Source organism: Rissa tridactyla, chromosome 5, assembly GCF_028500815.1.
Source record: "Rissa tridactyla isolate bRisTri1 chromosome 5, bRisTri1.patW.cur.20221130, whole genome shotgun sequence".
Classification (NCBI taxonomy): domain Eukaryota; kingdom Metazoa; phylum Chordata; class Aves; order Charadriiformes; family Laridae; genus Rissa; species Rissa tridactyla.
Genome location: NC_071470.1, coordinates 13,587,707 through 13,612,162, shown reverse-complemented (window position 1 = coordinate 13,612,162; position 24,456 = coordinate 13,587,707). Strand labels below are relative to the sequence as shown.

General features: G+C 40.0%; 1 protein-coding gene across 2 annotated transcripts in view; it reads right to left on the bottom strand.

Annotated features, from left to right (window-relative positions):
• Positions 1-2,211: 2,211 nt before the first annotated feature.
• Positions 2,212-24,456, bottom strand: part of GABRA4 (gamma-aminobutyric acid type A receptor subunit alpha4) — a 38,771-nt gene continuing 16,526 nt past the window's right edge. For both annotated transcript variants that reach the window (XM_054202862.1, XM_054202861.1), the window contains exons 8-9: positions 21,340-21,599; positions 2,212-2,745 (exon numbers count right to left, since the gene is read on the bottom strand). In XM_054202862.1, the coding sequence (XP_054058837.1) occupies positions 2,212-2,745; positions 21,340-21,599 (794 nt within the window). The remainder of the gene's footprint in view (positions 2,746-21,339; positions 21,600-24,456) is intronic.

Genomic DNA, 24,456 nt, shown 5'->3' with positions numbered 1-24,456 from the left:
CCAAATTAGGGAAGAAACAGCTACAGCAACTAGAGATACGTTCAAAGATGCAAACTACTGCAGTTAGACATATTTATGGGGGCTCCATTTCCAGTTCTGTGCTATGGCGCGTGTAATGGTTTTCTGAGGAGGGTTGTATTCTCAGGCTTCTTCCAGATGGAAAAGGCGAAAAGGAAAGGACCGTACCCAGCCTCGTGAGAGCATCGCTTAAGTATAAAAAAGACTAAGGTAATTGTTTATAACACACCATCATAAAGTCATGTAAGACGTTCCCACATCCAATGCATCCTATCATTGACAGTCCAATGCTATATGTGAAATAGCAGCCTGGGATCCAGACTACACAATGCAGTACACATCTCTTGCAGTCTCCCAGGTCCCATAAGTTAAAGGTCAGATTCTCCGCCACGAACTGGCTAGAAGGTTTGGAGAGACAGAAAGAAGCACAGAGATACAGTCATAGTTTCACCATTCTGGGGTCTTTTTACTCTGATTCTCATCCCAACATAGTCTAAGGCAGTCTCATACATGTCCTCAATTATTCCATCTGCTCGTGGTCTCCATCAGTCACTTTATCATTACTTGGGCACTCAACACTCAACTGATTTGCCCCCCGGCGTAAAACTTTGACCGTGGGCTACCGATCTGCTGTTGCAACCAACTGAAGCTAAGGATTACTCCACTGAAAGGAGATTCGACTACTTCCAGACTCTTTAAAGGCACAACCAGGTCACAGCTGAGAATGTGTGATCTGGTTTTTGATTTTTACTTGTCATTTTGATTTTACTTGTCACCTACTAACCATTTGCTTAGCCAGATGGATCCATGCAAACATTTTTAGATTTATTGTCAGTGTATCTTCCACCTATTCTGGTGAAAAAAACATTTCTGATCAAGATTTCTATCAGGTTGAATCCATTCAGTTCTTTAACAAAGTTGCCTGCTTGCATATTGCAAATTGAACCCCTAAGAAAAGCACATATCTATGCCATAGTGCAAGAGAAACAAACAGACCATAAATAAACTGTGTGTTCCCCCCAGGCTCCACCTAGAAACTTTCTTTTCTTATTTATGTCACAGCTTTCCTTCACAAAAGGGTGTTTCTCATTCACTCAAAGATGTGCCATAGCCACACTTATCAAAGCACAGGAAAAATTGGTTTGCTTAACTTTGAAGCCACTTTTAAAACTGTGTTGAAAATTTAACCTGACTCAAACATCATCTAAAAGGAGGGGGTGGAGGGGAATACGTGTTCAAAGGAAATCAGAGGGGTGTGACTGAAAAAGAGCGGGGGGGGCGAGGGGGGGCGGGGGGGGGCAGGGAAGGGAAAATAACCCAAAACCCACCAACCCAAAGCATCCGAAGGAAAGAACAAAGAATTCGATTAAGAAGTTGAACATTGTGGGCCTGGTCCTCCTGTACCACAACGGATGTAAATTCGGAATAAATCCACTCAAGCTGGTCAGCAAGGTCAAAGAAGAACCATACACTTAAGATCACCTTACCAAACAAAAAACTCCAATTTTGAGAATTACGTCAGATTTCAGATTTTACAAGGTTCACTCATTCTTATTTTGGAGTGAGAATTTCCCAGGTTGCAATGCAAAATAATGCTTAGTAAAAATATATGGAGCTCTACAACTCCTTTGCATAACTTTTCTGGAGTTGCACTCTCCCAGGCTGGACTCTCTTTTCTTTTTCCACGGTTCATTTTTTCCCCCCCCCATTCTGCCAGTTTTAATCTAGCAGGGGAAGTCCCTTTCTAGCAAGCACTGTCAAAATATTCAGGACATGGGCCTTGCACTCGGAGAATGCAATGCTGTGTCCAGACAGCAGTGCTGGGTGCCTCAGGGATTTGTAATAACCAGCGTGCGTATTCTAGCAGTCAAGATGTGTTCCTCTGCACAGCTGTGCACCTCTGCCTTTGATTTGTTTGGGGTCCGTGTTCCTCCCAAAGGCAAGTTCTGTCTAGCCAGAGTAGTCTCTCTGAAGAGTGATGGTTCACTGCTAGCTGAAGGGAGGAAGACAAATCTGTTACCCATTACTCTGCCAGGAGTTAACTAATTATCCCCAATAACTCCAGCCTTTACAACGGGAAAGTAGCACACAGCTTTTATAAATAAGAATTATTGACCTTTTTAAATAGTTTCAAAAGAAGAAACTCTGCATCAAATGTGAGTATAATTTAGGAACTACTACATAGCAGCAAAACTACATTAGACTTTCCGATTTTTCCATGGTATCCTTGGATAGATACACCACCCAGTAGACCATGTTAAATGCTCCGAAGGTAACAGGAAATAAAATGCGTGCATATTTGTCTATCTTACTCGTGCCAGAGTGGGAGGCGGGGGGCGCAGGTGGTGTGACAGCAGATGGCTTTGCAGATGCTCCTAATGTATTAGGTGTGGTGGTCTGAATCTGCTCCAGTCTAGATCCAAGCAAGCGCTGAATGGAAGGGGATCCAGCTGTGGCATGCTGGGATACAAATCCAGTTAAAATTGGGGTAGAAGGAGGAGCTGGAGGGGTGGCTCTTGCAGAAGATAATGTCTCTGATGCATTGATGCGTGTGAAAGGGTTGGGACTTGATGCAGAAAGGGAGTGGGGTGAAACGTCAGAAGACCCCTGAGCTACAGAGGGAGGCTGGATGGAGCTGTGCCTTGTGTCAATTCGGCTCCCACCATCAGTTTCGGACTGTACTGTGGCATTCGTTCTTTTCCTCACATTTGAATTGGCATCTGTACTCTGCAAAGTTAAAAAAAAAAAAAACAACAACTAGTAGTTGTTCTTAAAATAAACACTTAAACAGAAGCAATGGAAACCAAGCACTATCAGAACAATACTCACAAATATAACCAGTAGCTTGATCCTGAAGCACAAAGATACCACACGCTCATGAGAATAGATTTAATAGCATATAAAGCGATAACCAAGAGTTCCTTTTACCTGTGGGTGGAACACCAGGGTGAACACATCTGATGCGTGACACTCCATGTAATGTGGTACCTATGTAAACTTGACACCACGAGGCTAAGGATTCTTGGGTTAGTCAGGGATTTTTTCCAGCTTTATGCTCAAAACAAAATTCTCTGACATTTACCTATTTCTCCGATGATATAAAAACATTCTAGATGCAACTTACCAGCCATGACGGTTTACTTTGGCTTTATATCTCCAGGAAAGTAACTACCATATATTAGGAACTCTAGTCTGTCTTCTAAAGTAGGTGCTATTAAAATGCAGGTATTTACCAAACCAAGTTATCACACTGGTGCTCTTTCAGAAATAAAGGCAGTGCTTTTTCACATTGACCACAGGCAATAAATTCTCCAGCTGCAACTGAACCAGTGAATAAATCAGTCTTTCATCAACTACTCCTTTCCATTAATTAACACGAAAGTGGTGAATTCTCCATCACTTGATGTCTTCAGGCAAGTCTGGATGTCTTTCTGAAAGATATACTTAAGCCAAATAGTACTTATTAGGCTGGCTGAGAAACTGAAATACAGATAAGGAAGTACAGATGAGAAATCCAGCAGAGTTTAATATTTTACTGACTTCTGGGAGAGGGGCTCAGGCTCTGCCTTTCTTCTCTGCATTTAAGAGGATGCCTAACATCTCCTCAGCCTCCTTCTGGAAGGGTACCTGGAGAACAGACTTCTGAACCTTCAGCCCTGCACCTAAAGTATAATATAAATCATATTATATTTTAGATATAATATGTGAATATATTTCGTGCAAAGGCTCGCTGCTTTCTAAAAGACAAAGATTTAGTGGCAGACAAGGGTACATATACTCCACAGCAGCAATACAGGTCTAAATACAGGCAGGACCAATCAAAAATCACATGTTTTGTACCTCTATGATGGTACTGTTTCCAAGCATTGCCCTGCACCACACCTACTGTGCCTTTGGCTCCCCTTCCCTTCATCCCTACCAGAGAACCCTCCCAAAACCGACAGCACAAGGAAAAGGGAGAGAAAGCGGGCAGCCATCTCTCTTCCCTCCTTCGTCCAACAGCAATTCTCTCCAGCTAAGTGCCAGAGCAGTAACGGAGAACAACTCAGGTGTTATTCAAGGTACTAGTACCTTAAGAAGTGAGAAGAGTGACAACCACGTCTGTCTGCTGCACCAGTTGTGCTTAGCTGTTTTGCTCAAGGAAACAGAGAAATGGGAGCTGAAAAATAAAATCTAAAAAAATAATAAATAAAAAATATTTTAAAAAATCAAATCTCCAGTACTCCCATCATGGCCAGAATGCTGGTCCCAAATCCTGTTAATTGTAGTACAAATCAGTCACTGGCAATACTGCTGGCTTGAATTTATCTGAAGTTGTCAAGATATACGCCAGTTCATGCCTGATGTATTTGCCAGCTCATGGTTGATATATCAAAGAGTCTCTCTTAGGTTTTATAGTGTTCCTTCCTGCATAGAAGCATGTCAATCCCTTTTATTTATTCTTCTGCATCTACAATCCAAAGATGCAGAGGACTGGAATAAATACCAGAGGAAACTGGTATTTCCTGAAAGAAACACTAATTTTACTGTTTGAAAGAGAAGCCTGAGTCACTCTTGGGGAAGTGCAGAAGTACACACAGGTGTGCAATTTGGATACTTTCACACTAAGGTTGTTAATAACCCAGGAATAGTAAAGCAGCTTTCAAGACTGCTCAATTGAAATTATAAAATACAATCGGGACAGGAGTGCATTTACTAGAGACTTGGTAATAACACCTGACGGAGTACCCCATGTCACTTGAAGGCTTGCGAAGCTAAGCAGATGCAAGTCATCGAAGTTCACTGTCCAAAACAATAGCTCTGTGCTATGGAGAAGCTGGCACTATGAGTCATTGAGAGGAGGCGAGTTTTATCTTCTACATGCAGATCCTCGGACAACCTGGCTTTGCTCAAGTAAGATTCTCCCATCATAAAGCTCTCAAGTGCTGTGTGGGGAGCAAAAGCCCACAGGCTGGGGCAGGGGTTGCAAAGTAGATCTGCAGGGGAAGCAAGACGTGTCTCGCTTCCCTCCTGCTCTCTGCCTACACTCGACCAGTAGCTTAGAGGTGGTGCTGCTGGAGAACAGAACTACCACAGCCCCAATCACTCCAAGCGCAACCATATCAGAATTGTCCCAAGAGCAGAACAGAGAATTAAGTGCAATTCACAAAGGCTCTGTTTAACTCTCCTGCTCACTTCTACTGTCACCTGTTTTCAATGGCCACCTTACTGCCCTTCCCTTCTGTGCATCATCAACCACAGACACTGGTAAAACAGGCAGGTAACAACCACGCTCCTTCTCACATTCCAGTCATCTCCATTTCTTTTGGGGCAATTTGTTTCCATCGACACATTTGCATAATACCTCGTCTTCTCCCCACTTTGTCTGTCATCTAAGTGACCAAATAAGATCGGTTGCTATTTAACCACTACTCACGTCCCTTACAGTGATTATTCTAGAATAAAGTCCTCAAGCTGCACCAGGGGAGGTTTAGATTAGATATTAGGGAAATTTTTTTAGGTATTAGGAAAAAATTTTACACTGAAAGGGTTGTCAAGCATTGGAACAGGCTGCCCAGGGAAGTGGTGGAGTTGTCATCCCTGGAGGTACTTAAAAGACGGGTAGATGTAGCGCTTAGTGATATGGTTTATCGATGGTTTTTGTCAGTGTTAGTTTGATGGTTGGACTCGATGATCTGAGAGGACCCTTCCAACCCAGACAATCCTATGATTCTATGAAAATTACCTATTATACTATTTCAAATGGTCAAAACGTGTAACTGTTTAGAAGTCTACGGAGCATTCTCTTTCCTGCCACTGATACACAAAACTTCCAATACTTCAGGAACCTTAAGTTTAGAGAGAAACACAGTTTCCTCATAAGTATTACAATGTACACATAAAGGCCAAATAGATAACATCGTACAACATCACAACATAGCACTGCATAACAATCCTCCAAAATACAGGTACATTTTTTGTTAATTCTCTGGAAACCACCTTCCAAGTGCTCAGAGAAGGGAAGTTAGAAATGGCTCCACAGATAACACATCGCAGAAAACTGGTTGTGCTTGCATGATGTCATTGTAATAGTATTTGTGTTCTTGAGTTGAACCGCGTCCTTGAAACGCACTGAAACAAACACATTCCAGGGACAGAGATGTTACATTACACACAGAAAGGCAGGGGCTTTGGCCACCACTGGAGCAGCCTGTTAACCTCTGATATTCTAACAGCGCTGGGAGCAACTTAAATACTGGAGACAGAAAATCCTTGGGGCAGTGCTTAGCTCCAATACCTTACGCACCCCAGAAGCCCGAAGGGGAAGACGTGCCGACTCCTGTCCCCAGTAGGTTTTGCAGAATGAGCGTGCCCCAGGAAAACAAGAGGCGGGCAGCCTGCCTCATTGCTCCCTTTTTTTAACAGCACAGCTGTATCACACTGAGCAGTGAGCACCCAGCTCCGTGCCCTATCAAAGCTGCGCAGAATGAACGCTCATTGCCAGGGTGGCCTCACCAACACATTGCCCACTGCCTCCCCTCAAATACCCTTTCCTTGCCCTTGCCTTACTCAAGACTATATCATGGCAACAGCTCATTTGCCTCTTTCAAAGCACTCAGGTGTGTCTCCTTTCTGGTTTCTCCAGTTGTAAAGTTTCTCACAAAAATTCTTATTATTGGTTACATATCATCATATAGGGACCACCTGGTTATATGATTCCTATATATTACTCTATTCAATGTTACAAAGATAATTCATTTCTTCTTACATTAGTCTATTGCTCCTCAGTACTGATGATATCTCACAACCTTACATCACCTGAAGATTAGTGCCAAGGTCACTAATAACAATATTTTAAAAGGCTGATTCCACTGCCAAGCCTGAACAGACCAAATTCTGTTGACATCAGCAGAAGTCAGGCTAACCACTACATTGCAAAACACAGTAAATTGCGACATTTGGATTGTACTAAGCAAAACATTCCAGAGACATTTCAGCTATGGTGCATACCCCTAGTAAAAGGATATTGTGATAATGACAATCTGACCAAAAAAATTATATACATATGTAAAGCACTTGCTGCCTCCCAAAATTATTTTACTTCATCTTTTTAAAAATAACAGCAAGAAACACAAACCTACTGCCTCTTGGTGGCTTTTAGTTTGGAGGCATGAAAACAAGAAATAAAATATGAAAATCAGATGAAAACTAAATTAAATACAACCCAAGAAATTAAAGCATTATCCAAGTAAAGCCTCCTTTCTGAGGGCAAGTCAGGAAACCACTCAATTATCCTAAGCAAACAGAGGGATGCTGTGCTACTCCAGATGGGGCTCCACGGGAAATACTGAGTCCACACTTTTTACATTTCTCGCTCTAGATTGAGAAAGGACCTGATTTTGTGGAGATATTTCAGTGATATTTTTTGGGAGACATTTAAAATGGTGTAGCTCAGGAACACAAAATATGAGCCTGGAAGCTACCATAAAATGCAGTATACTACAGCGTGCAATGCCAGCCTTAATGCATTTAATAAAGATTGACTTTTGGTAAACACAACAGCTTGCTGCTTATGTAAATGTCACCTCACCCTTCCTTTGAAATAGCCCATCATTCTGACTTGGTCCAACCAACTCCACACTTCACAACCACCACCAAAGCAGAAGCTGTAAGTACTTGGCTTTGCTATATCCTCCCTTCAAGAGGAAGCCTTCTCGCTGTTTATCCTGTCAGGAGCATTCAGCCTCTGAACCTTAACTGGCAGAAACCCTACGGATGAAAGTTTCAAAATCCTGAGTGATCCCAGAGCACAATTCCCGTCCATGCAAGTTTCTCAAGAGAAATATTTTTGTTATAATCATAGGACATCTTCATTAGACAAAGCTCTATGGTTAGCCGGGATACATTAATGCCAAGAATCTAGAGCACTTATTTCCTACTTGATTTTTACAGCCAAGATTGGCAACAGTAAAAGCTAAGTTTCAGCCTCCATAGGTTTTCAAACATCTATCACCAAGACTTTGATTTAGGGACACGAAAAGGTACAACATGCCAGAGGTAGATAGGTGATTGCACTAACAAACATAGGGAAACGCAGATTCCATTCTTTTTCACTCCTTTCCGTCCAAATGAATATTTCATTAGTCCATACAAAAGTTTAAAAAAAAAAAAAAAAAAAAAAAGGAAAAATAAAAGGCTCAGTACAAGAGATTTAGAGAGCTCCATCCTACACATTTGCATACTTTCTGGAGAAGCAGAGGGCCAGAGGATAGACAGGAGGTTCAAATTCTGTCAGACAGGGAAATAATTGAATCTGTTCACATCTTCCATCTCCTGGAGAACTGTTACAGTCATTAAGTATAGGACACCCCTCTCCCTCCCTATTTGTTGAAAGCAGCTGGAGCAGGGTGGTTGTAAATAGCATCTCCTGAAGGCCAGGCTTACACATCCCAAGCCCTCTCACATAGTGTTCCATCTGGGTGGAATTCAGCATTCTGGATTTGAGGTTTCAGCATCGTTCCCTTAGAGACCTGGGTCTCGTCAGATGGCGGATCTGTACATAGGACTGAAATCCCACCAGGTCTGTGGACAACGTCTTACAACATCCAAGTTCTTTAGGCAACTAGTTTGCGTACTAAAACTAAAGAAACAAGCAAAAACCTCACTTCAGTTTACAACCAAGAGGTGCAGTCAGGTGATTTACAGATCAGACCAGAGCATGTCAGATCTTTGCAAGGATGTAGCCTTCTGAGGTATCAGTGCAAAAGCATGTCACAGAAGTGACTGGTAATTCCTAGCACTTCAGCTAAGAACTGCTGTAGTTCTGGCGTTTGGTTGTTCTGCCCACCCTGGATAATAATAATAGGCACATATTCTAATTGGTGGACTTAGTAGTGTTAGGTTGGACCGGATCTTAAGGGTCTTTTCCAATCTAAATGATTCTATGATTCTAGTTTATGTGAGGTGATAATAGACTTCCACTAAATTTGATACTAAACTCATTAAAAAGGCAACAAGTCTGCAATAAAATAACCTAACCCCTCTATTCCGTAGAGGATAGCTGCGTTCCCTGTAGCTTTGAGAGTCAAGGTGGAAACTATTTTATCATGAACAATAAAACAGCACGCAGTATGCAAAAAGCTTTTGAAATATTTACCATATGAAAAAGCACAGAGATCTTGCTATAATTATAAGCATCACGTGTTATTTTACATGGGGTTTTTGTTTAGAAGAACTGGAGTGGGGAAAGACACATTCAGTACGAACTCTTCCTATGTAAAAACTCCTGATTTACGATGCCCTTTTGCTAGTCCCAGAGGAGAGAGTCCATTTTACTTGGCATGAAGATAGGATAACTAAACCAACCTCCTTGCAGGCATGTGTAAAGTGTGGTAATTAATGCTGTATCCTTCCCTTGACAACTGGATTCACATGCAATTGACCATGAATAATACAATGAACGATGCTGTCAGGACACTTCAGGATAAATCTATACAATTTATTGTTAAATACTGTAGCAGATTTGTGGAGCAAGTTTGGTGGTCAGCTTCTATGACAGAATGTATAAAACAAAACAAAAACAACCAACAACAAATCTAACACAAAAAACTCAGTTTGCACATCATTTGCTTTTCCTTTTAAGCTTAACTTTGATGGATACTGCTGTTTACTACCGCACTAAAATGATGTGCAAATATGAGTCAATCTAAGCTGTTCAATATTTAACCAGGTTTGCACACTATAAACAGCTGCTCACATAATGTGGAAATTCTGAAACTTTCTCTGAGCCTACAAAAGCCTTGACTTAAGCCAAAAAAATAAAGTACTGGATTGTTTTGTATGTATTACCAGTTTTTGACAAGCAAGCCGATTTTGCACTTCAATGAAGTCAAGATTGCAAATTTAGCATGAACTGAAGTAGCGTGAAGCAGCTGAGCTGAGATTCATGGGAAGGGGATCATCATCACAGCAATATACAATACCAAACTGACAAACTTAGTCATCTTGTTACAGAACAAAGAGAGCTGGTAACAACCCCAGTGCGTATTCCCTATGATAGGGCCAACCTGGAATCTGTAAAACAAATAAGAACATTATTTTAAAGTCACACAATAAGTCCTGGGGAGAATGCAGCAATGATAAAAGTGAGTACCAGGGCATCGGGCAACTTTATCCTGAGGACTGTATTTAAGAACGTAAGCACCGAGAACACTGTAAGCTGTGAGAAATGCTGGTGTTGGTGCAGCATCGTAAGGAGTTAGCTTCTTCGTGCAGGTCAAGAGCATCTTCCTGTAGCCTGTTAGTGCTCTCCACAGTAGCTTCAACTCAGTCTCTGCAGTTTTAAATTACTTCATAGTTTGTATGAGGGATACATTCTGTTGGGATGCAAATCCAAAGTAAGCAGTTCCTACTGCCTGAGCTAACAGAGAACCAGGAGTTCTATGCATTAAAACTAGGGCCGTGCATTTGCAATATAACTCAGAGCTGTTCTTCTAATCTGCCTCAACACTCCTTGAAAATACTTCAGCAGTCCTGGGGTTGGATACATTGACACTTCAGAAGACCTGTGTCAGCCTCATCCTGTGACAGACCTTCACAGCAGCATTGTGCAAGGTCCCAGGGCTGCTTTTGTACCATTTGTTTACTGGAACAGACTGTTTGTCGATGCAGGCCAATGCATTTCCTGGATCCTTTGCAGATCTTTCACACAGGATTACACTAAAGTGGTATCTCTCTCTGGGATGGAGGCAGTACAATATTTAAAGCAGTAGCTTCTGCTTTCTCAGGGATAAATTCGCAGCAGAATTTACAAGTCACAACACCACCATCTGGTACCAGTCCTAGCGGAAAGAGCTAATGCTTCGACATCCAGCAAGCAGCTGCCAAAGCTGGAGAGAAATGCCCTGGGTAGCATCAGAGACTAAATAACGTGCCTTTGCAGAAGCAGCCATCCAACTCTGCCCAGCGCGCTCAGCTCTGAGCTCTTTCATAAAGCTAGATAGCGAAGTCACACTGAAAAGACCCACAGAAAAAGACTCTGTCCTCGTCTACACTAAGACCAGGATGGGAGCCCAGGTTTTGGTGATAGGAGACCTCTTCTCAAGTCTGCCCTGACTGCCGCAGGGATATCACCACAGGCTTCCCACATCTCAAGCGCTTCCCCACAAGGCCACTGGATATTCTAGGACAAGTGGTCCACATTCCTTGTTATAGATGTTGCATTCTGGTCAGTTCAATCTCACCCTGCTGTTGAAGTGCATGCAAAGACGAGCTGGCTCCAGAATCAATTCCTCTCCTCCTCCCTGGCCCCATATAAATTATTTAACATAACAAGAGCAGCTTCAGTAGGAACTTCACATCCTGCGGACTACCTAGCAGACTGGTTACTAACACAATTCTGCAATAGAGAAGGGGCAGGACTCCACACTGCTCAGACTCCCACGTGGGGTTTGTGGGAGGCTCTATCTAATATGCACGCAGCCCATTCAGATGAAACGGAATAGATATTTTTCCACCTAAGATGCATGGGAAACACTTTGGAAGCAGCAAGTCAGTTCAGTACATATCTACCCAGGGAAATTTAGTAATTAAGCCTTTTAGGTGTCTAATCACCATTTTGGATACTTAATCTCCCTAAGTTTAAAAAAAAAAAAAAAAAAAAAAAAAAGCCACACAAAACCACAAAAAACAACCAACCAAAAAAAAAACCCAACCCGAAAAGGGTGCCACAATCAAAGCAGTTTTAAAATTTCACAGAAGAATTTTAATTGTTTATTAGAATAATCAAGCATATAACAAAGACGTCTTACTATAATGAAATGAAAAGTGAACAGTAAATAAACACCTTTATGCCTCGCTGTTAATTTTGCAAGACTAAGATTAGAGCCTTCCATGACAGCGCTATTAAACTTCGACAAGATGCAGGTAAATTAATATACGGGAAGGTCAGTGATGCCGTATATGAAAGCACAGGTTTCCCAAACTGGGAGATCTCAATTAATTCAAACAAAAACTTATGCAAAAATTGGAAGCCTCAAAGCAACCAAAGTCTGGCATTACTTACTGTTTAGCTGCAACATGAAAATTGTTTGTGTGGTAATTTAGTAATATTTTCCCATTCAGTTCTACCATGGTGTTTTTTATCCTTACCATTCCTTCCTAAGAAAACAGTCTGTTCTTCTGGGAGGACATTATATAGCCTGCCAAATTCACACCATTTGACATTTACCAGGGAAGTAGCATGTTGTCATCAGTGTAAATAATGCTGCTTGTCCCAAATCCCACTGAGTCACCATATTGCCGTGCTGCTAGCAAATGCACAACTTGGAGGAGAAATCTACCATGTTTTACTATTATGTTGTAGAGCCAGTCAATCAAAATTTTACTGGAATGGTACTAGAGATTTTGTTTTGCCTTACAGAGCCCTGGAATATGATCAAGTAAAAGCTCCACCTACCACAAAATACAATTAATACTAGTCCATAGCTTTAGCAGTGCAAAGAGCAATCCAGATTATTTGGAGAGGAAAAATAATGAGGAGAGATAAGCTGTAAGAGCCAGTCCACCATCCATGCTACTCATTTTGCGATCTGAATCATATGATGGGAGGGCAGGAGAGGTAAGAAGAGCACTCCATCTTATGTTCCACCACTAGACAGGCCTAGAAGTGCACAATGTGGAAGAAAAGTTAAGGTTATTAAAGAGACAAAAATTAGAAGAACCTTTTTTCAAAAAACAGATGCCAAATTCACGCCAAATAAACCCATCCACCTGTATGGTGCTTAAGAACCATATACATGCATAAATGTATGTATGTATTTGTAAGTACAAACATATATGGTTCTTAAGCACTGGAGTGCACAATTCTTAAAGATTTTATTTATATCATGACAAAAATGAAAGAACTGAAAACATAACTACATGGGGGGGGAAATAAATCTATTAGGATAGGTCATGTGTTAACCAATGGTGGAGGTACTCTCTATAACATCTACGAAAGGAAGAAGAACAGCTGATTAGGGACCAAAGCCCTTCATTATTTTCTGTATCTTTCAATTTTCGGTGACCTTAAAGCTTTAGTTAAATTTGCTTCAGTAGTTTGCTGAAAATGCCTTGAACACGCATTTCCTTGTAGATTTTCCCAAGCCTCTCAACATTTATTTCTTCTGACTCCAATTTTTCCAGTGTAAAAATGAAGTCAGCTAGAAATCTCACACACAGCTGTGAAACTCAGTTGCAATTTGGTGTCATTGGGCTCACCAGTATTGAAAACTCTTTGTGGAAGGGAAATAAAACTGAAATTTAAATATAAATACAGAAAAAGGTTTAGGCAGAAAATATGTCAAAGGCATCGTTTCATACTAATCATGATAGAGAAATCCATACACTCCCTGACAATTTGCATTATAAAGGATGCCAAACAATCTGTCTTACCCCTGACACCATGCAGGTTTGTTCTGACTTGATGTTTCTGAAATGCTACCACTTATTTTTTGAGTACTTAACATTTGCCTTTACAAAAAGAAAAAAAAAAATTGCAATTAGATCAATATAAGATCTATCTCAATGCCTGCAACTGATATTGGCATGATAATAACCTTTATTGTTAAACAGGAACACATATTGTTTACTCTAATGATGAAACCATAAGAAATATGGTTTTTCGGAGCATGGTGGGTTTTTTTCCAGTAGATAAGCACAATGACAGAGAAAGGCATTTAAGCGTATTTTTAGAATTAAAAACAATGGAGTTTAGTATTTTCTACAATAACCACTTGGAAGATTGACGTTACTGAGCTATGCTTTGATTTCCAAAATAAAAGCCTTATCCTAATACCATTTAGATTAAGTCTTCCAGTAAATACAATAAACACGGTCAGGTATTTGGACATCAGATGAATAACAGCCTCCTATTCCCTTCCCTGCTCTTGTGGCAGGTCATTATAACAGTTACAGAAATTGAGAAGTTACAGAAAGTGAGAAATTGAGAAGTGAGCAATTACCACATTTCCTAGTAAGGGTTGGAGGAGACAGCACACCAGCAGGATTGTTTGTTTAGTTATTAATTTCAACACCTGATTTAATTCCTGCTTTTTTTGTGCGTATTAAAAAACAAAAAAACAAAACCAAACTAAAACCACCACAAACTAACAAAAAAAACCCAAACAAAAAAACATTTCCGCTATCAATAAGTAAAAAACTCATTCCCCAACTTCGAATTCCAACACTTTTGTTCATTTTATCAATACCCAGCCATTTTTTACCTTCATTATAACTGAATTCTGAAATTCAGTGGAGTTTACATCACAGTTAACTTGGGTCAGAATCTAGCCCCAAACGTAATACTACGTTGCCTACTTCCACTAATTACTCTTCTCACTTTGCAGTAGACAAATGTTTCTACTTTCAGTGTAAATTTATTCCACAACTCAACCATGTTAAAGGTAGAGCAGTATCAGGTTCTTGGAAAGAGACCAAATTTTTTAATATACCACTTTGTGCTATTTAGGAAGACATATTATGTGAAATATTAAGAAAAGCATTTTAAATTATACACCCCACATTTATGCGCCAATCGTATTGTTTGAGCGTATATTTAGCTTTATACATTGCAAGTAGTGCCAGTTGCTGGATAGGACTATCTAAGTCTAGCGAACCAAGTGAAAAACAAAAAACAAAGAAAAACAACACCGAAAAGCCAAACAAAACCAAAGACACAATACGAATAAAAAAAAAGGAGGGGGGGAACCTACAAAACATTGTACCTGAGCTTCACAGCTAATAAAATATTGTAAGAACCATTTTGGATCTATTCTATCTTCTGGTATGCAAACATTCAAAGTTCCCACTAAATCACTGCCACCTAACACCAGGTAGTCATTCTCTCCTATATTTCAAATAGTGTTCAGTACGAAATATGTCAGTTGTTTATGACCTGCATCCACTCTCATCCTACTTAAACACGATGCCAGCATATTATGACTGTAAATCACCGACAGAAGAAATGTTGACTAATGAAATTAGAGCGACAGAAAATTGTTGACCTGTCAAAGAAACTATTCATGTGGCACAGCAGCCTCCCTTTGTATGGTCCTGTCCTTATATTTGCATGAACTTCATGCATTTCTTGAGCCCAAAGTCCTTCATTAGGATTGGAGTTTTAAATGCCACTGCCCTAAAAAACCCGAACCATAACGCCCTAGGCAGTGTAGAAGTAGTGAAGCTGCAAAAAATTATTATTACATTTAAAAACTGAAATGCTGCTCCAACTACAGGACTATTCAAGTCACACTGAGGAAGTGGGCTATGCATCCACATAAGGAGTTCCGTAGACAGACCATCACCTTGTGGTCCAAGTAGCGCCATTAAGATCTGTCTGCTCTTCGGATAACTCCCTCCACATATATGAAAAATGGGGTTTACTCCACTTCCCTATTTACAGGGAGAGGGGAAGCTATTTTCCTACTAATCCAGAGGGAAAAGCAAAGAAATTAAGTGGTAAGTGCATTTCCCAGTACCTTCCAGTACTACTCCAGAGATGGTACATTTTATGCACCTCTCGTCATTACAGAATATGTCTACATATTCAAAAAGAAGTTTTGGCTCAAAGGTTAAAATTTCCGCTTTCACTTACAGTCTAGGCCTTAGACACAAGACACAAACACACAAACACAAAAACCAAACCAAACCAAAACAGAGAATTATCCACCCTATGGCCTCTGGATTGTATCCAGCCCACCAGAACAATTCATAGAGCCCAATCTTTCCTCTGGAAGTCATGAGACGGGACACAGGGCAGAGAGATGAGTTTCTCCAGATGTTTTTTAACCAAATACTCCCAAAGGATCCCTGCCCTCCCCCCACACCCATCATGTAACTTGAGCTGTGTCCATCATACGACTAAGAGACAAGTACTCCACATCACAGAAAATACATCTTAATCTCATGAAAGCACATACAAAGGTTGTCCACATTACCATGTTTCTTGTAAATTTGTCAGGTACACATCAGTCACGCATCACCCTAGCATGGATCCTCCTGGTGAGAAGTGTGCATCTCCATGGCATTGAAAAGTTTGACCCTTGAGTTCCTCCATTGGATGCTACGGGGCTTAAGACAATGTGTCATTTAAGTGGCTTCAGAAAAGAGGAAGAAAGTTCGAGAGCTACCATCTACTTGTGACCGAGTTTGAAGAAATTATTCCATTCAAAAGGTTTGTTCGAGCCTGACCTGTTTTTTCAAGTTTAACACTCTTTTAACAAACAGCTGAGGTTGAAGCTCATGCTAGCAGTGTTTAGAAACCTATTTTTGAAGACTATTTTTCAGTAGCATTCTTCATCTCCAAAATTGGGTAGGTCTTTAAAAATAAACTTCATAGGAATACAGTGAAAAGGAAATAGTGCAGAAGCACAAAAATAGACTCAGGAGTCCAATAACAAACTATAAATCATTCATTTCCATCACACACTGACTTGCAACAACACTTCTGCTTTTACTGAAGAAAGTTCAGAACATTTTGGGACAGGTTCATTCATTCTAACATGAAAGCATTTTAACTTGCTCCCAAGACCAGGGTATCACAGGAGACCATGGTGTCAGCCATCTGTCTTGCCTTAGACAGATTCCAGTACTATCTTGCTGTGGCTTACAAAAGGGACGAGTGAGGTTGTCCAAGTCCCTTGAGAACTCAAGGCAGATCTCAAACAAACTTGGGTCCTACTCATGGGATGCCTACTGCAGAACTGCACTCCTCCCTATGCAAACACATTAAATTTCTATCAGAAAGTTACAGGCAACAAGAAGAAAGAGTTGAAATGGGACACGGAGGGGGAGGAAGGTAAAAAGAAGTTGAATAACACCATGGCTAAAACCAAATCAAGTGATAAAGGAGCACACGCTGCATCTGCAGGCACTGCAAAGGCTGTCTACTCGCCCCTGCGAGCCCAGCCTTTTTTCCCAGCCCAGGAAATTAGCTTCAAACAAGGTATTTTTTTGTTGGAATTAACACAGTTCAGATTACTTGGCTAGCCTTGGAAATTCATTTAATGCTTACTGTAATCAATATATTGATCACTCACACCCACCATGTGGCTCCAAAGAACTAAATATAATTGCACAAGAGAATTGCTTAGAAAACCATATAGTCCATGTTTGCTACAGTAAAGAGGTACCAGATGTGGTGAGGGAATGCATAATATGAATTAATACATCCCAAATCATTTGATCATAATGATAGGAGTTGCCTTTGATCCAAGACAACTGGAAAAGTGTTTTTGACTGAAAATTAAAAAAAAAATCCACCACCAAGAATTCTAATTCTAAAACTGATTCAATATAGAAAACCCACTTTAACTCTATGGTCAGAAATTGGTCAAACACGTACATGTCAAAAAAGGACTCTGAATTACATATCTTTATTTTACTAAATTTTACTATTAATTTGCTTAATCTCTAGTAGTATCAGATAGTAAAATCCCCATGTTCTATAGGAAATCCAGTTTCATAGCCCAACCTGCTCCCTCCTAGAACCCTCTAGGACACTCCCAACACATTACTGGAGAAAAAACAAATAAAAAAAAAAAATAATCAAATGCACGTAACCATCCAGTGAATAACGCACAATCAACAGCCCATAAAATTAAACCCTCATTTAAAAGTATAATATCAAGTTGTTTGTTTCCCTTAACAGCCTCAATTTCTCTGTATTTCTCCTGTTTTCAGGGGACCTATGCAGATGGGACCTCAACTATGAAAAGCCAACTCAGCCAGCTCCTTGCCATTTCAAGGCAGGCAAAAGGACTGGGCTTACAGCCATAAGAGAGGGATCTCCCCTCCAATTAACAGAAGATCCAAAGCAGGTTGCAAATGGTGAGATACACACCAGAAAGAACCATAGGGTTTAGGTATTTAGGCATCTTCTTTCCCAATTTACGCACGCTTCCTCCCTGAGTAAGTGGAAAATTTTTAATTTTGGGAGACTGGCAAATTTACCAGATGATTAGGCAAAAACTTGAAACTTTTTTCAGACAGATTAAAATTAAAACTTTTCCTTGAGCTCTGGCAATTGTATTGCTAACAACAGAATTTCTAGTACAATAGTGGCAATGTAGTAATGACTTTTTTTAAACACTAACTGGGTTAAGAAATCAAAGCCTATCGCTTAGGTATGGAGATAAAATGTTTAGTCTTTATGTTAAGAAACGATACATACAGATTACATGCTACAGTCAGGCTATTCTGTGCACCACAAACTCATAGGAAAGCTGAAATTCTGTTCTCTCTGGTAAATCGGCACTGTATATGTGCAGAAAAAAAAAAAAATCAGATTCATAATACGCCATAAGAAAATTCTAGATTAGTTGTTTATAAGCAAAACTAAAAGTTTTAAGCAGAGGACTATATTACATGTCAGGTTGGAAAGCAGAGTCTAACAGACATATAGAATCACAGAATTGTTAGGGTTCGAAGGGACCTTAAAGATCATCTAGTTCCAACCCCCTGCCACGGGCAGGGACACCTACCAGTACATGCTCCCAGCAACATCTCACGTTGCTCAGAGCCCCATCCAGCCTGGCCTTAAAAACTTCCAGGGATGGGGCTTCCACAACCTCTCTGGGCAACCTGTGCCAGTGTCTCACCACCCTCATGGTGAAGAACTTCTTCCTAACTTCCAGTCTGAATCGACCCATCTCTAGTTTTAATCCATTCCCTCTAGTCCTACCATTACCCGACATCCTAAAAAGTCCCTCACCATCTTTCTTGCAGGCCCCCTTAAGATACTGGTAGGCCACTATAAGGTCTCCTCGGAGCCTTCTTTTCTCCAGACTGAACAACCCCAACTCTCTCAGTCTGTCCTCATAGGAGAGGTGCTCCAGCCCTCTGATCATTCTCGTGGCCCTTCTCTGGACACATTCGAGCACGTCCATATCTTTCTTGTAGTAGGGGCTCCAGAATTGGACGCAGTACTCCAGGTGGGGTCTCACGAGAGTGGAGTAGAGGGGGAGAATCACCTCCCTCAACCTGCTGGCCATGCTTCTCCTGATGCAGCCCAGGATACGATTGGCTTTTTGGGCTGCTAGTGCAGACTGATGGCTCACGTTGAGCCTCTCATCTACCAGCACCCCCAAGTCCTTGTCTTCAGGGCTGCTCTCAAGCCAGTCGCAGCCCAGCCTACATCAGTGCTTGGGATTGCCCCGAACCAGATGGAGGACCTTGCATTTGGTCTTGTTGAACTTCATGATATTAGCTTCTAATGAATTAGAACAGCTGTATTAGCTTCTGTTCTGCGCAGGAGGAGACCAGAACAGAAGTCATCCTCTAGTCATGGAAAGGACTACACCACAGCTACGCCTTTATAACAGCACCTGAGGGCTCACCCTGTACGCCTGTCCTGGAAGAGCAAAGACTCAAATCTTAGCATAGGCATAACTGGAGAACAAGCCATAAAAAAATATAATAGTTCAAGGTACAATCAACATTATCATTCACTGATGTACTCATAACATTTAATGTGTAACCCTTCAAAAAAGTAGATTGCTCCCTTGAGTGCTTTCAAGATCGCCAAACCCATAAGCACACTACCACATTTATCACAGAGGTATTAAGTAAGCAGTGGAATAGAACTGTGTGTTCTGTTGACTCTGTTGTTAAAAGAAAAAAAACACCAAAAGAACAAAACCCACAAACACCAAAAAACAAAAAGAAAGAGAAGTTTCTCCAAAACAGGTTTGTAAATAGCTAAGCATGATACAAGACTGACTTACAGCAATTCTGACCACGATTCAAAACAGTTTTATTAAGCCTCCATCATTGCTACCTGAGAAAATTACTATTTTTACTTTTGTTTTAATCAAATCTTATAAATAAACCCAAGATGAAACTGTTAGATAATTTATTTTCCTTTGGACCCAAGTAAAACCTGACTATCACCAGAAGCAGTATTTATTAACACTCCTCAGGAGTGCCTGAGATACTCTACTAAACTGCATGCTGTACTATCAAGAATAAAGTAATGTACTCTATGTACAAAGTGAACTACATGCTACTATAAACAAACTTTTTCTTGTTGCCATCTCTTACTAGCAGTCACCGGAGTGATGAGTAACAAAACCTTCCAGGGAACATCTATCCTTTTAAGCAGAAATGGGAGCTAATAGAACAACACAGCCAGGAGATTGAAAACAGTAATGATCTTTGGTAAGAGAGCAAAGAAGAGAAAGAAAAATGGAAGTGGGTGGACAGCAGCTGAGCAGCGATAGCAAATGGAAGGGGTGGGAAGGCAAAAAAGAGCAGATGAATAGGGAGGGAGACAAATGGGATGTGAAAAGAGACAGAAGACAAAATTACCAAGAGTTAGTCTAAAACAGCAGTTCTTAAATCATGGCTCAGCCAAAGGAAATTACAAAGTCAGCCTGACAGGAAGATTAAATTACAATGCTTCTGTCAGCATCTTACTTCTTGAGTGGTGTTGCCAAGAGTAAGCCATGGCTGGGAATTACTGTCTGACCGCGTGGCCGGCGCAAGTCCCGTAATGACCTTGTTATCCAGGTGTCTCATAAATAGGAGTGATGCAGCAGAGAGTAGGCATATGGGAATGGGAAAAGGGAAGAAAGGAGAATCACTGGTCAGATCAACTGGAAATGAGATCGAGCCTTTATTAACTGGTCCACACACTAAGATAGCTACCACGCAAGTCACACTTAATCCGAAGCACTATGAAAGATGGAAAGCATTTTGTTAAAGATCCCCAAAACCTGCTCAGGAGTTGAGGTGAGCTCCTGTGCTTTGGTGGACACAAAGGTTTCATCCAGCATTCTTAAAAGACACCTGAAATTGTACCTGATGAAGAAAAAAGTCTAGATAGGTGATACACGCAATGAAAGGACAACTGTGGTGTCTAGGGAAATGCTCTGAGGTACAACCGCATATTTTAATTCATTAAAGACACTAGCCACATAAAATAACATGCCGTCCTTATAATCTGTAATACCTTGGTCTGTATAATCAGTCCAATCAGAATCAACGTGCAAAGGGAAAGAGAGTTTCCTAAAGATACCCATCCTAAGTGACCTTCACCAAAACACAACTAAATATAGAAGAGACTGCAGGTATGGATGGACACAACCTCCTCCTCTCCCCCAGGTTAATCCAATACTGCAAGTAAAAATTAAATATTGGTTTACAAGATTTTATCATTGAATACAGTGTCGCATTGGTCTGCCATTATGCTGACTTACGCTGTATCGTTAGCTCTGAGGGAACCTGGGAGGAAGTTAAAGGCCTGTTTTTTACTGAGAAACACTACAAAAAGATGGAAAATATTTGTATAAGCTGAAAACATACCGTAAGCGTCTCTTCTGTACTTCTTTCTCTTTGTACTGGAGCAACTGGAAATTCAAGGAGGGATTTCACTGTCTTCCTTTTGGCTTTTTCCATTTGAATATTAGTAAAATAGTTGACAGCAGCAAACTCAATGAGAGCGGAGAACACAAAGGCAAAGCAGACCGCTATGAACCAGTCCATGGCAGTAGCATAGGATACTTTTGGCAGTGAATGTCTTGCACTGATGCTCAGCGTCGTCATTGTCAACACCGTGGTTATTCCTTCAAAGAAATAAAATAAAGCTCTGCTGAATCTGAGTAAAACAAAGTCAGAATAGGCAAGCAGCTTGCAAGAATTTTAAACCACTTAGGAGTCCTTCTATTCTGCTTGCGAATAGCGCATTAGATTTAAGTCACGGCAACCATCATCTGTCTGTGTGCAGCTAAGCACACAAAACAGTTAACCAGTTTTTAAAGGAGGTATGGAAGCCATGACTTCAGCAGACCATCTACAGTTCACGTGAAGAAAACATGGAAATTTTAATTTCGTATTTGTATCATGTCAAGTTCAGTAGAATTTCTCACAAGCTATTTTCTAAACATTTGAACATAACTTCAGTTGTTAAATAGGGGACTCCTCATCAGACTGCAACAAAAACATGATTTTTTCTTGTAATAGGTTCAGAATCCCACCTATTACTCTGCGTCTGTTCCTCTTATCCCACTCGTAATCCAGGCGCCATTAAATCATGGCAAATTATTTTGGTGCTAAGGAAAACTAGAATATTACGTGAACAACTCTGTTAATTAGTAAACCATAACCTTATCTTTTAAGACCTTCTGCTACTATTTGATCAACTCAATGTAATTAGAATTTCATCTTCTGAAAGAACAACTTTTTAATTAAAAAGTGTACAAGCATGAACACTAAGCTCAAAATATGACCACTTCACGGTAATACTTCAAATGTAAATATATGCTGTATAAAACCAAGGTATGGGTTTTTTTTTCTTTTTTCATCAAAAATATTATACAAGTCTAAAATAGGAGTATATAGGGAACACTGCTTAAGTCCTACCACGATAACCTCAAGAAAGACTGACTACAAATGGAGATGTCTTTACTCTCACGTAAAGAACACCATACCAAATTTAATTCAAGATAAGATGCATATGCTGAGAAGAATTCTAAATAATTAAGATCACATTTTCCAACAGGATCCTGACATCCCCTATTCCCTAAATGGTGTTATCCTATCTGGGTGATCTAATATGAAAAAGCTTCACCTAGACACTGCCATACAGAGAACAGGACACAATAGTCTCTCCTATGAAAGAGCAAAAGAGAGAAAGAAAAAAAGAAAAAACAGTTCATAAAAGCATAAAGAGTATCTCAGAGCAAACTCAGCAAGATAAAAACACAGATGAAAGCTCACAAAACCTTCTCCAGTGGGAAGGTGTTGAAAAACACATCACTGAAAATGTTTAAATCTGAGAAAAAAAATATGGAAAGTTATTTTTTTCCTGGAAGAAACCCATCCCTGCTTTGTCCTATGCTTCCTGATTCTACCTTTGTCCGCTTCAAGCAAATAATTTGTCTGAATTGTCTTTTTAAAGACATTTTTTAATAGATGCAAGAATAGGCTGAAGTGACTTGAATGACCAACCATTCCCCAAATGCAAGGGGAAGAGGGGAGGCTTTGATAGTATTATTGTTTACTGCCATAGTCTTTATCATTTTTTCCCCCATATTAAATCATTTATCTGGGAGACTTGCAGTTGCCACTGTAACTGCTCTTGGATACGTGCCATAGGGATTTACAGAGTAAGGAACTAAGTTCTGGTAAAAAATATTATATATACACATCAATTGTAAGTACCCAGAGCTAAATACTTGCAAGCTTCTGATTAGAAATGTACATAACCATATAAAAATATATTAAGAGTGTCTTAATAGAAAAATTAATTTTAAAAAACAGATTGTACTGCTGTCTTTCCTCTAAGGAAACCACACTCTCCCACAATCATCAGATTCAGGTGTCTGAAGCTCTGACTGCAGAAATCACAACCTGATGTACCTTCATTCCTTGGGTATTCTTCCTCTGTTACCTTTGCCAAGTTTTCCCTAAACACGCAGCGTCTGATGGAAAGATCTTTTGGTTAGCCTCTTCTGACAGTTCCTCTAGAAAGCTGGTACCATGCAGGTATTCTGGCTTCATTACTGTCTCTTGCCTGAAACATTTCTACCTTTTTTAAGAAAACCTTTAGAAAACAGGCTCCCTTTGGAATTTGGCAGAAAACTAGAGAGATACTTTTAGCCATACTTTAAGCCACTTACTTTCAAAGGCATTTTAGAGACTTATCTCTAACTTAGTGGATGTCTAAACTTTATTATTATTATTTGTTTTCAGCTTCATATGTGGATATAATGACACATATTGCGTGCATTGCTCTATAATTTGTACATTTTCAATTATCACATTTTTTCTGTAAATACTAATTCTACCTTTCCAGTTCATGGCAAACTCCCTTCAAAAAAGTACCATTATTCAACATCACTGCAAAGGCACGTGCAGTGATATACTCGTTTGCCTTATATAATGCTTGAGTTGAGAGCTACTAGGGTTCTTACTAGGTGCACAGGTTGTACCAATAATTAACTGTGTCTAATTTGTGGTACTAAACAGTATACAGACTCTAGTTATATGTTTGAATGGGCCGTCACATAGAAACATTAATTTCTATCGCTCTTGCCAGCATCTCTCTATCTATAGAAAGGCTTTTTGTAGAACATTCTCTTCCTGATTAGTCCTGCTTTAGACTACAGTGTATTATAAAGTCAAGACGTTGCTCTATAAAGACTGCTTTTAAAAATGTTTTTATCCTACTTCTTTCTTAAGAATCATATTTCCATTTAATTTCTTATACTTTGGCTTCCATATAAGCTTTTCTTGTTTTTTATTTTCAGAGTTCACTGTAACGTCGCATTCAAGCTGTATGTTGATGAGTGCAATTTTAATATCTTGCGATCGTTTTGCTTTTTTAATGAATTTTCATAATGGCAACAGCAGAAAGGAGAGAAGAGCACTAAACATGAAATTACGGTAACAGGATCTAAGCCTTACTCATACCAAGCTTCC